Below are 12,289 nucleotides of genomic sequence, written 5' to 3'. Positions count from 1 at the left end.
CACCTGACTCTGCCTTCCCCCTGTAGCTGGTGTACCTTATGAACAACCAGAAGGGCCAGCTGGTCAAGAGGCTTATGCCCGTGGAACAGCTTCTGATGTATCAACAGCACACCAGCCACTATGACTTGGATCGGAAAGGGTGAGAGGACACCGGACCATGACAGGGGTCTGAGGGCTCCCGGCACTGCCCTCCTGAAGCTACCATTTTTGAGAGAGGGGAGACCGAGCTAACCCCAGTGACAGCCTCAGGGCTACGATGGCAGGAGTTCAGCACTTATGGAAGCTCAGAGGAGGAGCCGAACCTGGCCAGGGGGGAAGGTGCATCAGGGAGGGCTTCAAGGAGGAGGAGGTGTATGCACTGTGACAAGAAGGGTGAGAAAGGATTAGCCAAGTGATAAGGTGGGGAAGGGTGTCCCAGAACGGGAGAACCAGCTGTGCAGAAGCCCTGATGGGAAGGGGGACGAAGTGAGCCTGGTGGTCATGGGGAGAAACTTGGACTTCATCTTGAGGGTCTTGGGGGAGCCATGGATGGGACTAAAGGAAAGGACTGCAGGATCGGATTTTACCGCGTGCCATAATGATGCCTCTGGTCGCTGTCCTGCAGAAGGTGGATCAGAGCAACCCAGGGAGGCAGCTGGATTCGGGGCAGGGACGGGGAACTGGGGTGGAAGGAGGAAGCAGAAGGTGGAACAAAGATAAGAGGTCAAGTGGACAGGCAGATGGGGACTGCCCGTTGAGCAGGGAGGACTCTGGTCTCAGGGATCGAGGGACGTCCGAGGGGATGTGTGAAAAGGCCTCTGGGCAGCAGGGGTTGACACTGAGGAGGAAGATCGGGGCTGGATTCGATACAGGAAGTGGGTGAGGTGGGAAAGAGGCCTGCGGAAGCTTCCAGTGCGCGGGGTGCCTTAGAGCCAGCAGCCCTTCCCCCCTGCCGCTGCCCAGGGGCTACTTGATGCTCTCCTTCACCAACTTCTGCCCCTTCTCGGTGATGCGCCTGAGGAACCTGCCCGGTCCGCAGAGATACACGCGCCAGGAGCGCTACCGGGCACGGCCACCGCACGTCTTGGAGCGCTCGGGCTTCCACAACGAGAACTCGCTAGCCATCTACCAGGGCCTGATCTACTACCTGCTGTGGCTGCACTCCGTGTACGACAAGGTGGGCGTCCGGCGGCTGGCGGGCAGGCCTGAGACCGGACTCGGGGAGCGGGGAGCCGGCTTAGAGGGCGAGGCCTGTGGAGCGGAGCGCAGCGGGATTGTAGAACTGGAGGACTGGGGGGTGGGGTGGGTGGCGGACGTGGGGGCGGGGCCTGGCTTGAGCAGGACTTCCAGGGGAGGGTGTTGAAGGTGTGGCCGGGTTAAAAGCAGGGTCTGGGGATGCGCTGGGGTGTGTATCTTCTGCTCTGGGTTAGGAGCTGGCATTGAGGCTGGGAGGGGGTCTGGGGATGCCGCTTGCCTGGGGGTCCTCGCCCCGCCGCCCAATCCCTTTACGGTGCCGGGCGATCCCTGCAGCCGTACGCGGACCCGGTGCACGACCCCACCTGGCGCTGGTGGGAGAAAAACAAACAAGACCAGGTAGGCGGAGCGGATTGGGAGCCGGGAAAGGGGCGGTGCCCGGACACCCCTCACAGTGCCCCCAACCCTGGCGCTGACTCTGCCGCGCGCATGCGGTACTCCAGGATTACTACTTCTTCCTGGCGAGCAACTGGCGAAGCGCGGGCGGCGTGTTCATAGAAATGGACAGCTACGAAAAGATCTACAACCTCAAGTCCGCGTACGAGCTGCCGGAGCGCATTTTCCTGGACAAGGGCACTGAGTACAGCTTCGCCATCTTCCTGTCGGCGCAAAGCCACTCGTTCCGGACGATGGCAGACCTCGGTCTGCGCGGGGCCAGAGTCACTCCCGAAGGGCAGGGCGAGGGCTGCTGGAATCTGGGAGCCTGGGGGGAGGGGACACCATCTGAAGGGCGGGGCCTGTGAGGGAGGCCTTAACCCCGTTTACCGTCCCGAGCAGGCACCGTCTTCCAGCTGCATAGCCAGGTAGACGTGGGCGTGGTGCTGGCCGACCCCGGCTGCATCGAGGCCTCGGTGAAGCAGGAGGTCCTGATTAATCGCAAGGCGGTGCTATTTTCGGTGAGGCCTGGCGGGCAGTTGGGATCAAGGGAGGTTTTTTGTTTTGTTTTTGTTTTTGTTTTTTGTTTGTTTGTTTTTGAGACAGGGTCTTGCTCTGTCAGGCTGGAGTGCAGTGGCGCGATCACTGCATTCTTGGCCTCCTGGGCTCAAGTGATCCTCCTCCCTCAACCTCCTGAGTAGCTGGGACTGCAGGCATGCACCACAGTGCCCAGCGAACTTTTTTTTTCTTTTTTTCTTTTGAGACAGAGTCTCACTCTGTCGCCCAGGCTGGAGTGCAATGGCACAATCTTGACTCACTGCAACCTCTGCCTCCCAGGTTCAACCGAGTCTCCTGCCTCAGCCTCCCTAGTAGCTGAGATTACAGGTGCACACCACCGCACCCAGCTAATTTTTTGTATTTTTAGTAGAGATGGATTTTTACCATGTTGGCCCGGCTGGTCTTGAACTCCTGACCTCAAATGATCCGCCCACCTCAGCCTCCCAAAGTGCTGGGATTACAGGCGTGAGCCACTGTGCCCAGCCTTAACTTTTTATGTTTTGTAGAGAGGGGGGTCTACCTGTGTTGCCCAGGCTGGTCTCAAATTCCTGGGCTCAAGAGATCCTCACGCCTCGGCGTGAGGTGTGAGGTGTGAGGCAAGAGCCACGAGCCACCCTGCGCTTGACCCCGTTAGCCTATTCCTGAGTAGAAAAATGGAAGACTTCCGTTCTCCTACCAGCCCCCACCTTGCCCCAGCTATGGGTTATTTGAACTGTTTGTTGGTCTTTGGGGAGACCTGTTCACACCTTCATTTCTGCCTCTCCCCTCCTTCAACCCCAGATTACGCTAAAGGATAAAAAGGTTTGCTATGACCAAGGCATTAGTGGACACCACCTTATGAAGTCTTCCATGACGGTCAATGTGAGGTCCAAGCCTGGAGGGGAGGGTGCAGGATGGTGGGAAAGCTTGGGCCCACAGGGATCACCATCTTCACCTGCTCCTACCTGCAGGTGGTGGGTTCATCCGGGCTCTGCTTCCAGGAAACGCACGTGGGGGCCCGTATGCAAGTATTGGAGCTTGGGATACTGGGCCCTGGGAGGGAAAGGTTGGGGTCAGGTCTCAACATGGCTAATCCCCTGAGAATCCCACTAATCATTCATAATTTCCTTTCTTCTCATTCTTTCTCATCATTCATCCACCCACCCACTACTACCCATTAACTCCTTTCATTCTTTTTTTCTTTGAGGTGGAGTTTCGCTCTTGTTGCCCAGGCTGGAGTGCAATGGTGCAGTCTTGGCTCACTGCAACCTCCACCTCCTTGGCTCAAGTGATTCTCCTGCTTCAGCCTCCCGAGTAGCTGGGATTACAGGTGCCCACCACCATGCCCAGCTAATTTTTTGTATTTTTAGTGGAGACAGGGTTTCTCCATGTTGGCCAGGCTGGTCGCAAACTCCTGAACTCAAGTGATCCACCCACCTCAGCCTCCCAAAGTGCTGGGATTCCAGGCATGAGCCTCCACACCCAGCCTAACTCCTTCCATTCATTCATGTTTTCAGAAAGGGCCACCTTCCCAGTTGTGCAGGTTGCACACAAGCTGATGTGTTCCCTCTGATAACTTTTCTGCAGAGGGAGAATAGAGTGAGCAACAGGGACTTTTTTTTTTTTTTTTTTTTTTTGAGACGAAGTCTCACTCTTTTCCCCCAAGCTGCAGTGCAATGGCGCAATCTCGGCTCACTGCAACCTCCACCTCCCGGGTTCAAGCGATTCTTCTGCCTCAGCCTCCCAAGTAGCTGGGATTACAGGTGCATACCACCATGCCTGGCTAATTTTTTGTATTTTAAGAAGAGATGGAGTTTCACCATGTTGGCCAGGCTAGTCTCAAACTCCTGACCTCAGGTGACCTGCCCACCTCGGCCTCCCAAAGTGTTGGGATTACAAGTGTGAGCCACCGTGCCTGGTCCAGGGCCACTTTTTGCAATTGGTACAAAGGTGGCACAAGGGCTGGCCTGGCCCTGCCTTCACATCTCTCTTCTTCTGCCCACTCACACATTCCTCATTCAGTTCTTTGGGATCTTGGTTCTTCACTTGCTTATATATGTGATATCGCCTTTGCCCAGGGCAGACACTGAGGCTCAGAGAGGTGCAGTGTAACCCAGGGAGCTAATAAGTGGTAGAGGAGGGACCTGCCCCAGAATTCTTGTTCTCACCCACTTCCCTACCCACTCCGGGGCACGCAGATCCTGGCGTTCCTCTCTCCTGGGTTAGAATGACCTTGGGCAGTCAAAAGGGATTGTAACAGCCCCCACCTCCTTAGAGTACATGAGATTTCATGTGCTAGACTGAATAAACAAGGAGGAAGTGTGACCGCATCACAGGGTGGGCAAGGGGAAATGTGGCGGGATGAACTCAGAGCAGTGATGGGGCAGAGTAAGTGGGGCCTCATGGCCATGGTGCGTGAGCTGGTTCTTTGGGAGGGCTCCAAGCAGAGGAGGGACTCGAGGGTCCCCAGGGCCCGTCTGGCTGCATGGGGTGGGGGGACATCAATGAGGGAACTGGAAGCAGGGAGACTCTGGAGAAGACAAGGTTGGACAAAACAGGGTGGGGGCAAAGGATTTGGAGGTTTAAGGGAGAGAATGAGTGGACTCTGCGTCTTTTTTTTTTTTTTTTTCGAGACAGAGTCCTACTCTGTCAGCTGGAGTGCAGTGGCGCAATCTTGGCCTCTGTCTCCCTGGTTCAAGCTGTTCTCCTGCCTCTGCCTCCCAAGTAGCTGGGATTACAGGCATGCGCCACCACACCCAGCTAATTTTTTGTATTTTTAGTAGAGAAAGGGTTTTGCTGTACTGGCCAGGCTAGTCTCGAACTCTGGATTCAAGTGATCGGCCTGCCTCGGCCTCCCAAAGTGCTGGGATTACAGGCATGAGCCACTGCGCCAAGCCGTTTTAATGATATTAATGACCATATTGCTCTTGGCGGTGAGGGAGAGCCAGGCAGTTGGTGGTGGTGTTTGTGGGAGGGGTACTGTCCTTCCTGCCCCTCACCTCTCCAGGGGCCTGAGGAGACCCTGGCCACTCCCATGAGCCTTTTTTCCTCCCACCGAGGGCAACCTGATGGTGCCAGTGTTCATTGGCTGCCCTCCAGGCAAGCGCCTGGCGTTCGACATCACCTACACTCTGCAATACAGCCGCCTGAAGAACAAACACTACTTTGACTGCGTTCAAGTGGACCCCGAGATGCCCTGCTTTCTCTTCCGGGACAGTGTGTGTCCAGTCCCTTCCCCTGCATCGTTCACTGTCCTCTTGCGCCCACCACTTTGCGCTCTCCCTCCCCGCTCCTCTGCCCACAGGCTACCCACCCTCTTTCCCCCGGCATCTCACTTTCCCCCTTCTCGGTCCTCAGCTTCTCAGGCCAGGCTAATTTCTTCTTTCCGTCTCAACCCCCTCCAACCCCATAGTTTTCTACCCCTTCTTCTTGATTCAAGATTTGGTGACAGGAGACTCCGGCAGTTTCCAGGGCAGGTAAAGGCGTGGCCAACTTGTAGCTAGGGCAGGTGGAGGGAGTGGAAGGGGATGGGTGCAGGACTCGAGACCCGGAGACCAGTCCGTGTGCACTTCTGTCCCTGGTAGCTACGTGCTGCTGGTGGTGGGTGGCGGCCCCACACTGGACACACTCAAGGACTACAACAAGGACGAAATCTACCGCTTCAACAGCCCCTTGGACAAGTAATCCCTGAGGGGCCCCACGCGTAATTGGCCTTGCTTCCCCTAGAGGCCTTTCCCACTTCCAAGCCAAGCCCACCTCACAAGCCCCCGCCTCCGCATCTCAGGTCCCGCCCACAGTGGGGCTCTTAGGATCCTACAGGCAAACTCCTGCAGGGCCCCGCTAACACCATGCCCCCTGCACATAAGACCCCGCCCCCTGCACCCACCTCTGGCCTCCCTCCACACTGACCACTGAGGCCATACCTCCCCCACACCCCCCCAACCCCTGGCTGAGATGACCTCGTCCTGCACAGGACCAACAGCCTTATCTGGACCACGAGGACCAAAAGGACCACCAAAGACTCAGCCTTCCACATCATGTCCCATGAGAGCCCGGGTATCGAGTGAGTGCGCAGCCTGGCCCTCTTGGCCCCCATCTGTCGGTAGTCCATCAGGCCCACCCATCCTTTCTGCCCCCAGGAGGCCTCTTGATCCCCAAGTCACACTGACTGCCTTTGTGTTACTCAAATGGGGCTGAACTTTGCACAAGCTGAAGTCCCTGCCTGGAATGCTGCTCCCTCCTACTCTCGTCAGGCCTTAGGCAGATGCCCCTTCAGCCAGGAGGACTTTTCTGTTTCAGGATGGGACAATTGTCCCTTCGTGGCTCCCATGGTCGCCTGGGGCTCTCCCATCCCGCCCCTGAGTCCCCTACCTGTGCATCCCCATTCTAGAGTGGACAGCCCTGGGCAGTCACTGTCTGGTGTGGGGTCTGTCTCTCCTCCAGAACTGGGTCCTGAATAGACTCATAAATTTGTTTTTATTTTTATTTTTGAGATGGAGTTTCGCTCTTTGTTGCCCAGTCTGGAATGCAGTGGCATGATCTCAGCTCACTGCAATCTCCACCTTCCGGGTTCAAGCGATTCTCCTGTCTCAGCCTCCTGTTTGTTTATTTTTTTGAGACAGGCTCCCTCTGTTGTCCCCCAGGCTGGAGTGCAGTGGCGCAATCTCAGCTCACTGCAACCTCTGCCTCCCAGGTTCAAGCAATTCTCCTGCCTTAGCCTCCCAAGTAGCTGGGATTACAGGCAACCACCACCACGCCTGGCTAATTTTTGTATTTTTAGTAGGGATGGGGTTTCACCATGTTGGTCAGGCTGGTCTTGAACTGCTGACCTCAGGTGATCCTCACGCTTCAGCCTCCCAAAGCACTGGGATTACAGGCGCATGCCACTATGCCCGGTTAATTTTTGTTTTTGTTTTTTTCTAGTAGAGATGGAGTTTCACCATATTGGCCAGACTGGTTAACATAGCATTTATTGAATGAAATAATGAACAAATGAATAAATCAATTCGTGGCAGGCATTTATTGATATTTAAATGTGGGTATTAATGAATGAATAAAACAATGGAGAAACAAATTCATATATAGGGGCTCAATAAGTTTCATTCAATGAAAGGAAAAAAATGAAGCCATGAGCAAATGAAGGCAGTGAATGAATGAACAACTTGCGCCTAGTCAGAATTTAACCTGCTCTATTTTTTTATTTTTTAGTTTTATTTATTTTTTTGAGATGGACTCTTGCTCTGTCACCCAGGCTGGAGTACAGTGGTACAATCTCAGCTCACTGCAACTTCCGCCTCTTGGGTTCAAGTGATTCTCCCACCTCAGCCTCCCGTGTAGCTGGGATTACAGGCGCATGCCACCACGCCTGGCTAATTTTTTGTAATTTTTAGTAGAGATAGGATTTCACCATGTTGGTCAGGCTGGTCTTGAACTCCTGACCTCAAGTGATCCACCTGCCTCGGCCTCCCAAAGTGCTGGGATTATACGTGTGAGCCACCGCGCCCGGCCTAACCTGCATTTATTGGATAATGAATAGAGAAGGAAATAAATGAAAGATGTGACTTTGTACCTAGTAAGCGCTCAAGCTGTATTTATGGGATAAAGGAATGAAGGGAGCAAAGAATGAATAAGGAGTCGGCACATGATAGGTACACAACCTGTAATCTGGATGGATGCACAGTGACAGAGGAATTGACAGATGGAGGCGTGAAGGCAGGAGGAAATGAATGAGTAGACAGCCTGTGGCACAGTAGCCGTTCAGTCAGCATGACTGAATGAGTGAATGAAGGAATGAACGAGGGAAGGCATGAGATCGCACCCATTTGGTCCTCACCGAGAGCGTTGGGGTGGAGGAAGAAATTGGAAGTTGGCACAGACTAGGCATGGTTGGTAGCACAACTGCCTGATCTTTGGCTCGCAGGTGGCTCTGTCTGGAGAACGCCCCATGCTATGACAATGTTCCCCAAGGCATCTTAGCCCCTGAATTCTTCTTCAAGGTGTTGGTGAGCAATAGGTGAGCCAGGCAAGTGGCCCAGGTGCGGGTCAGGGGCTGCCCATGGAATGCCTGGCTTCTCCTCTAATCCTGGGTCCCCTCCCAACCCCCGCAGAGGAGTGGACACGAGCACCTACTGCAACTACCAGCTCACCTTCCTGCTGCACATCCACGGGCTGCCACTCAGTCCCAAGCGGGCCCTTTTCATCCTCATGGTGAGTGGCTGTCCAGGAGCTGCCCTGCTGGGTGGGCAAGGGCCCACACCTCCACACCTATGCTTGTTGTACTTCACTAATTCATTCCTTCAGTCACTCATCTGGTCATGCCGACTGAACGCCTGCCATGCCACAGGCTGTCTACTCATTCATTTCCTCCTGCCATCACGCCTCCATCTGTCAATTTCCCTGTAACTGTGGATCCAGATTGTGGACTGTGTACCTTATCATGTGCCAACTCCTTATTTATTCTTTGCTCCCTGCAGGTGTCAGTCAGCGTGTTTGTGGGCCTGGTGATCTTCTACATTGCCTTCTGCCTCCTGTGGCCCCTCGTGGTGAAGGGCTGCACGATGATCCGGTGGAAGATAAACGATATCATTGCCTCAGAATCCTACTACACCTATGCCTCCATTTCCGGAATGTCGAGCATGCAGTCTCTGAGACGTTCCAGGATGGGCTCCATGTTCAGCTCCAGGATGACAGAGGACAAAGCTGAACCCAAGGAAGCCGTGGAGAGACAGTTGATGACCTGAGTCTGCCGTGTGCCCCAGCCCCTAGTCACTGTCACACTTCCCCTACGAGGCCCATCTTGAAGATGCAGCCTGTCACCCAGCTCAGACCTCTGTTTTGCTTGATGTTTGCTTCTCGTTCAGACTCAAATAAAGCCTTTTTTCAGGACCAGCTGTGGGCCCTCTTAAGCGCTTGAGTTCAGAAGGTTTGTACCAGCATAGCTGCACATTAAAATATCATAAACCTCGCTGGGCACTGTAGCTTATGCCTGTAATCCCAGCACTTTGGGAGGCGGAAGCAGGCAGATCACTTGAGGTCAGGAGTTTGAGACCAGCCTGGCCCACATGGTGAAAACCTGCAACCCTGTCTCTACTAAAAATACAAAAAATTAGCTGGGCATGGTGGTGCATGACTGTAATTCCAACTACCTGGGAGGCTGAGACAGGATAATCCCCTGAACCTGGGAGGCAGAAGTTGCAGTGAGCCAAGATTGCGCCACTGCATTCCAGCCTGGGCAACACACTGAGACTCCCGACTCAACAAAACAATAAATAAAATATCAAAAACCTTCTAGGCCACCTGTTAAATAGTGGCTTCTCTGTGTGCCTGTTGGCTGAGCCCCTCCCCAGGGTGCCCCAGACCTCCCTGTGGTCCAGCAGGATCCTCCACAATCCAGGCCCATTGCTATGGCCCACCATCTGCTCTGATTATTTAGTGTTAAGTATTTTGAATGTCAACACCTATCTAATGTCTTAAGGAGGGGACCCTGGAGATGTCAGGATTCTTATTTTAGTTGCAAGTAGCAAGTATTTCCCTCAAATGGTCTACATGAAAATGGTAATTTACAGGCTTCAGGTACAGTTTGATCCAGTAGTCCCCAAGGTCCACAGGATTCAGCCTTCATTCCTCTGTAGTTTTTTCTTCTCTGTCCTCCTCTGAGTGCAGTCTCTGACCTCAGGATAACTCCTCACCATCTGAGGCTAGTTATGCAGTCCATAATCTGGATGGATGCATAGTGACCGATGAATTGACAGATGGAGGCATGAAGGCAGGAGGAAATAAATGAGTAAAAAAATACCCTGTTGCATGGTAGGCATTCGGTCAGCATTACTGGATGAATGAATGAAGGAGCGAATGAGGAAAGGTATGAGACTATGCCTAGTTGGTGCTCACTCAGAGTGTTGGGGTGGAGGAATAAATTGGGATTGGCATCGACTAGGCATGGTTGGTAGCACAAAAACCTAATGAAACTTGACAATAACAAGAGTTGGCAACACTCATGTGTGTAAGGTCTGTAGGCTAAGGTTGTTTCCACCACCAAGATCCTATTGAGTCACCTCGTGGTCCAGATGAACACATCATAATCCTGTATTAGCCAAGTCAACATGTGATTTGAATATCACCATCTTCATTGCCAGCCAAGATAAAGTGACAGAGACTGGATTTCCCCTCATACTTGAAACTATTTATTTATTTTTGAGATGGAGTCTTGCTCTGTCACCCAGGCTGGAGTGCAGTGGTGCTATCTCGGCTCACTGCAACCTCTGCCTCCTGGGTTCAAGCGATTCTCCTGCCTCAGCCTCCCGAGTGGCTGGGACTACAGACGCATGACACCATGTCCAGCTAATTTTTTGTATTTTTAGTAGAGACAGGGTTTCACCATGTTAGCCAGGCTGGTCTCGATCTCCCGACCTCGTGATCCATCCACCTCAGCCTCCCGAAGTACTGGGATTACAGGCGTGAGCCACCTGGCCCGGCCGTATCATCGTGGTTTTTTGTTTTGTTTTTGTTTATTTTTTAGATGGAGTTTTGCTCTTGTTGCCTAGGCTGGAGGGCAATGGTGCGATCCTGGCTCACTGCAACCTCCGCCTCCCAAGTTCAAGTGATTCTCCTGTCTCAGGCTCCCGAATGAGTAACTGGGATTACAGGCACCCACCACCATGCCTGGATAGATAATTTTTCATATTTGTAGTAGAGATGGAGTTTCACCATGTTGGCCAAGCTGGTCTCAAACTCCTGACCTCGGGTGATCCACCCACTTCAGCCTCCCAAAGTGTTGAAATTACAGGCGTGAGCCACCACACCCAGCCATCATTTTTGTTTAAAATATTTTTTAACACCACAACTTCTTTCACATATTAATTTACTCATTAATTCAACAAATATATAATTTCTTTTTTTTTTTTTGAGCCTGTCACCCGGGCCAGAGTGCAATGGCGATCTTGGTTCACTGCAACCTGTGCCTCCCGGGTTCAAGTGCTTCTCCTGCCTCAGCCTCCCAAGGAGCTGGGATTACAGATGCACACCACCATGCCTGGATAATTTTTGGTATTTTTACATTTATTTATTTATTTCTCTGAGAAGGAGTCCCACTCTGTCACCCAGGCTGGAGTGCAGCAGCGTGATCTCAGCACACTGCAAGCTGGTCTCCTGGGTTCAAGCGATTCTCCTGCCTCGGGCTTCTGCGTATCCGGGATTACAGGTGCGTGCCACCACGCCCAACTAATTTTTTTTTTTGTATTTTCAGTAGCGATGGGGTTTCGCTATGTTGGCCAGGTTGGTCTCGAACTCCTGACCTCAAGTGATCTACCTGCCTCGGCCTCCCAAAGTGCTGGGATTACAGGCGTGAGCCACCGTGCCCGGCCAACAAATATTTATTGACTGTCGACTAATATTTGCCAAGCACTGAGATACTGGGAATTCAGTGGTGAAGGAAATCGTCCTGCCTCCATGGAAATGACATTCTAAACAGTGGAGACAGGGAGTGAGAGCCCGGCTTGAGAAAAACGTGCTGTCCAGGCGCAGTGGCTCATACCTGTGAATTCCAACACTTTGAGAGGTCAAGGCAGGAAGATCGCTTGAGCTCAGGAGTTCGAGACCAACCTGGGCAGTATGAGTCTCTACAAAAAATTTAAAATAAAATTTTTTTAAAAAGAGAGAAAAAGCGATGTTGAATGTTCAGGTGTAATATCAATCAATGGAGGAAGGAGAAGTTGGTACAAGAAGCTGTGAATACTGGCCAGGCAAGGTGGCTCATGCCTGTAATCCCAGCACTTTGAGAGGCCGGGGCCCGAGGAATTACCTGAGTTCAGGAGTTGGAGACCAGCCTGACCAACATGGTGGAACCCGGGCTCTACTAAAAATACGAAAATTAACTGTATGTGGTGGCACGTGACTGTAATCCCAGCTACTTGGGAGGCTGGGGCAGAAGAATCACTTGAACCCAGGAGGCGGAGGATGCAGTGAGCCAAGATCGCTCCATTGCACTCCAGCCTGGGCAGCAAGAGCTAAATTCCGTCTCAAAAAAAAAAAAAAAAAAATTGTGAATCCTTCATTTACATATGATATTTAAAGCCATAGAGCTGGATGAGTTTTGTAACTAGTTCGTTCATATAAGCTTGGGAAAAAGATGTGGAAGGATGCATTG

The 12,289-nt window shown here is 52.6% G+C and overlaps 1 protein-coding gene across 13 annotated transcripts in view; it reads left to right on the top strand.

The window, feature by feature from the left end:
• The window catches only part of CATSPERG (cation channel sperm associated auxiliary subunit gamma), a 32,709-nt gene extending 23,659 nt beyond the window's left edge, over positions 1-9,050 (top strand). For 3 of the 13 annotated variants that reach the window (XM_003915469.4, XM_017952408.3, XM_017952406.3), the window contains 14 exons: positions 27-139; positions 943-1,156; positions 1,510-1,572; positions 1,677-1,875; positions 2,011-2,129; positions 2,947-3,027; positions 3,117-3,173; positions 5,205-5,361; positions 5,558-5,621; positions 5,730-5,825; positions 6,119-6,208; positions 8,066-8,158; positions 8,253-8,352; positions 8,619-9,050. In XM_003915469.4, coding sequence (XP_003915518.1) covers positions 27-139; positions 943-1,156; positions 1,510-1,572; positions 1,677-1,875; positions 2,011-2,129; positions 2,947-3,027; positions 3,117-3,173; positions 5,205-5,361; positions 5,558-5,621; positions 5,730-5,825; positions 6,119-6,208; positions 8,066-8,158; positions 8,253-8,352; positions 8,619-8,885 — 1,713 coding nt within the window. In that variant the 3' untranslated portion in view covers positions 8,886-9,050. Of the gene's footprint in view, positions 1-26; positions 140-942; positions 1,157-1,509; positions 1,573-1,676; positions 1,876-2,010; positions 2,130-2,946; positions 3,028-3,116; positions 3,174-5,204; positions 5,364-5,557; positions 5,622-5,729; positions 5,826-6,118; positions 6,209-8,065; positions 8,159-8,252; positions 8,353-8,618 lie in introns of those variants that run through there. The other 10 variants (XM_009194375.4, XM_009194368.4, XM_009194372.4 and 7 more) reach the window with 7 other exon arrangements.
• Positions 9,051-12,289: the final 3,239 nt, after the last annotated feature.

This window comes from Papio anubis, chromosome 20, assembly GCF_008728515.1.
Source record: "Papio anubis isolate 15944 chromosome 20, Panubis1.0, whole genome shotgun sequence".
Taxonomy (NCBI): Eukaryota; Metazoa; Chordata; class Mammalia; order Primates; family Cercopithecidae; genus Papio; species Papio anubis.
Note: the sequence above shows the minus strand (reverse complement) of the source record. Positions and strands in the feature narration are given on the sequence as shown.